This window comes from Octopus bimaculoides, chromosome 15 (assembly GCF_001194135.2).
Source record: "Octopus bimaculoides isolate UCB-OBI-ISO-001 chromosome 15, ASM119413v2, whole genome shotgun sequence".
Taxonomy (NCBI): domain Eukaryota; kingdom Metazoa; phylum Mollusca; class Cephalopoda; order Octopoda; family Octopodidae; genus Octopus; species Octopus bimaculoides.
In genome coordinates, this window is record NC_068995.1 from 7,150,795 (window position 1) to 7,153,529 (window position 2,735).

Consider the following 2,735-nt stretch of genomic DNA (forward strand, 5'->3'; position numbering starts at 1 on the left):
TATATATATATATATATATATATATATATATATATATATATATATAGATAGATAAATAGATAGATAGATAGATTTGTAGGTACGTAGGTAGGTAGGCATCGACATACATATTTACATACTAACCTACCAGCCAATCTCTATATCTACGTACTTTGTCATCCTTTTTCTTTATTTCCTCGTTCGCTTTCTGCTCTATTCAGCATCAATGAACGATATGATTTCAACAACAGCAACACCAACATTAATACTATTTCATTAGGTACTTATACACATCCAAATCCATTTGCTTAATTCATATAGGCATAGAGTCATAGCACTGATTACCTGTTGAGTAGTTGTGCACTCTCAGCAATTAGACATCTGGCTTTGATGAACTACGTTAATATACTTCTAATTAATATCATTAATGTAATTCTACAACCTCCGTTAATGTACTACTAATTAATGTCACACTTATGCAAATATATCTAGTTTATCACGGAGATAAATGCAGCTTTGTAATAAAATGGCCGTGTGGTTAAGACGTTCGCTGCGAAATTAGGTTGTCCTGAGCTCGATCTCACAGCACAGCTCTTTGGATACATGTAATAATTTTTTTTTATCATAGCTTAGTGTTCACCCGTGGAGGCGCAATGTGTATATGTGTATATGCATAGGGTAAAGACCCCCCTTTGATCATGAATGACCGAGGCACAAGTCCAAGCAGAGCTGTTTATAGAAGACCATCAGTCGCCCATGTATACCAGCCTCCCCTTCTCCTCGCCACCACTGTTAACTCAAGGGAAAGGCAAAGGGGCCGACACAGCTTGGCACCAGTGACGCTGCAACTCATTTCTACAGCTGAGTGAATTGGAGCAACGTGAAATAAAGTGTCCCATATCCAGTTAGCAACTTCCTTGTCTTTCTGTCTAAGCTGTTTAGTTCGTCTACTGTCCATGCGATTATCCCTGCTCCATATCTAAGGAGTAAAAACCACCCATTATTATTATTATTATTATTATTATTATTATTATTATTATTATTATTATTATTATTATTATTATTATTATTATTATTATTATTATTATTATTATTATTATTATTATTATTATTATTATTATTATTATTATTATTATTATTATTATTATTATTATTATTATTAAGGTGGCAAGCTGGTAGAATCGTTAGCACGCCGGGCGAAATGCTTAGTGGTATTTCGCCCGTCACTGCGTTCTGAGTTCAATTTCCGCCGAGGTCGACTTTGCCTTTCATCCTTTCGAGGTCGATAAATTAAGAACCAGTTACGCACTGGGATCGATATAATCGACTCAATCTGTTTGTCTGTCCTTGTTTGTCCCCTCTGTGTATAACCCCTTGTGGGCAGTAAAGAAATAGGTATTTCGTCTGCCGTTACGCTCTGAGTTCAAATTCCGCCGAGGTCGACTTTGCCTTTCATCCTTTCGGGGTCGATAAATCAAGTACTAGTGAAACACTGAACCCGAGGTAATTGACTAATCCCCTCCCCCAAAATTTCAGGCCTTGTGCCTATAGTAGAAAGAATTATTATTATTATTATTATTATTATTATTATTATTATTATTATTATTATTATCATTATTATTATAATATTTTTCATTTTTATTATTACCAGGAAATCGGTTATAACAATTTGAACCATGAAGTGCGTTGGCCGACTAATCTACGTCCGGTTGCTGAGTGGCCAGAGTGGAAGGACGCCACAGTTCGACAGGTGAGCGGGTTGGACACCAACCAAAATGGCGACGTTGTGGTCTTCCATAGGGGTACACGAGAATGGGGCGCCAGGTAAGCTCTTAACCAATAACTTCTTAATGTTCTAACTTATGCCTATATCATTGTAATTAAGCAGGGGCCATTCTCGTGAAAGTTGAACCAAAACAGGATATCAACAAGTTTTAGAATACTCAGAAAAGTTACCATGTACCTGATATTAATCTTTTGTCTTTTAGCTTTTATTTGTTTCAGTCGTTTGACTGCGGCCATGCTGGGGCATCACCTTGAAGCGTTTTAGTCGAACAAATCAGCCTTAGGATTTTCTTTTTAAAGCTTGGTACTTTTCATCCTGTTTGTGTTTGTAAAATACGACTGGAGAAATCAAACAACCAGCCAGCCAACATTTATGATGTCGGCTATTGCACACACACATACATACACAGACGCGCACACGTACACATACGTGATGAAAGATACATTGCCATGTACATAAGGCCTACAACAGAAACAACCATCCCCGACACACAGACACGCATGCACACACATACACACACCACACACACGCACATGCACATACATACATACATACATACATGATGGCAGTCCACTCGTGACTGAGGAAGATCATTGCCGACCTTCAGGAACATTGTGCGCTCTAGGACTAACTTATATTTTGCATTTGCAGCTCCGTTGGTGGCTAATGAGCCCTGCTCTTGACAAGTATACACGACTGCAAACATTGCAGACCAAGCTGTCCCCACATACATACACACATACATACATACATACATACATACATACATACATACATACATACATACATACATATATGTATTCCTTTACCCGTTAAATACATCCCTACATCATCACGAACTAGCACGCTGTACGTATGTCTCCGAAATTCTTTTATTTATCAATTCATTTATTCTTTTTTCTTTCACAGGTCTTTTGATCGATTGAATAACTTCCGAGGCCACGGTGCAATCAAGCAGAACACTATTGTA

At 37.5% G+C, this 2,735-nt stretch overlaps 1 protein-coding gene across 1 annotated transcript in view; it reads left to right on the forward strand.

The window, feature by feature from the left end:
- LOC106875056 (peptidyl-alpha-hydroxyglycine alpha-amidating lyase 2) overlaps positions 1-2,735 on the forward strand; it is a 20,157-nt gene that overhangs the window by 12,253 nt on the left and 5,169 nt on the right. Inside the window, exons 2-3 of the mRNA XM_014923019.2 lie at positions 1,631-1,803; positions 2,675-2,732. Coding sequence (XP_014778505.1) covers positions 1,631-1,803; positions 2,675-2,732 — 231 coding nt within the window. The remainder of the gene's footprint in view (positions 1-1,630; positions 1,804-2,674; positions 2,733-2,735) is intronic.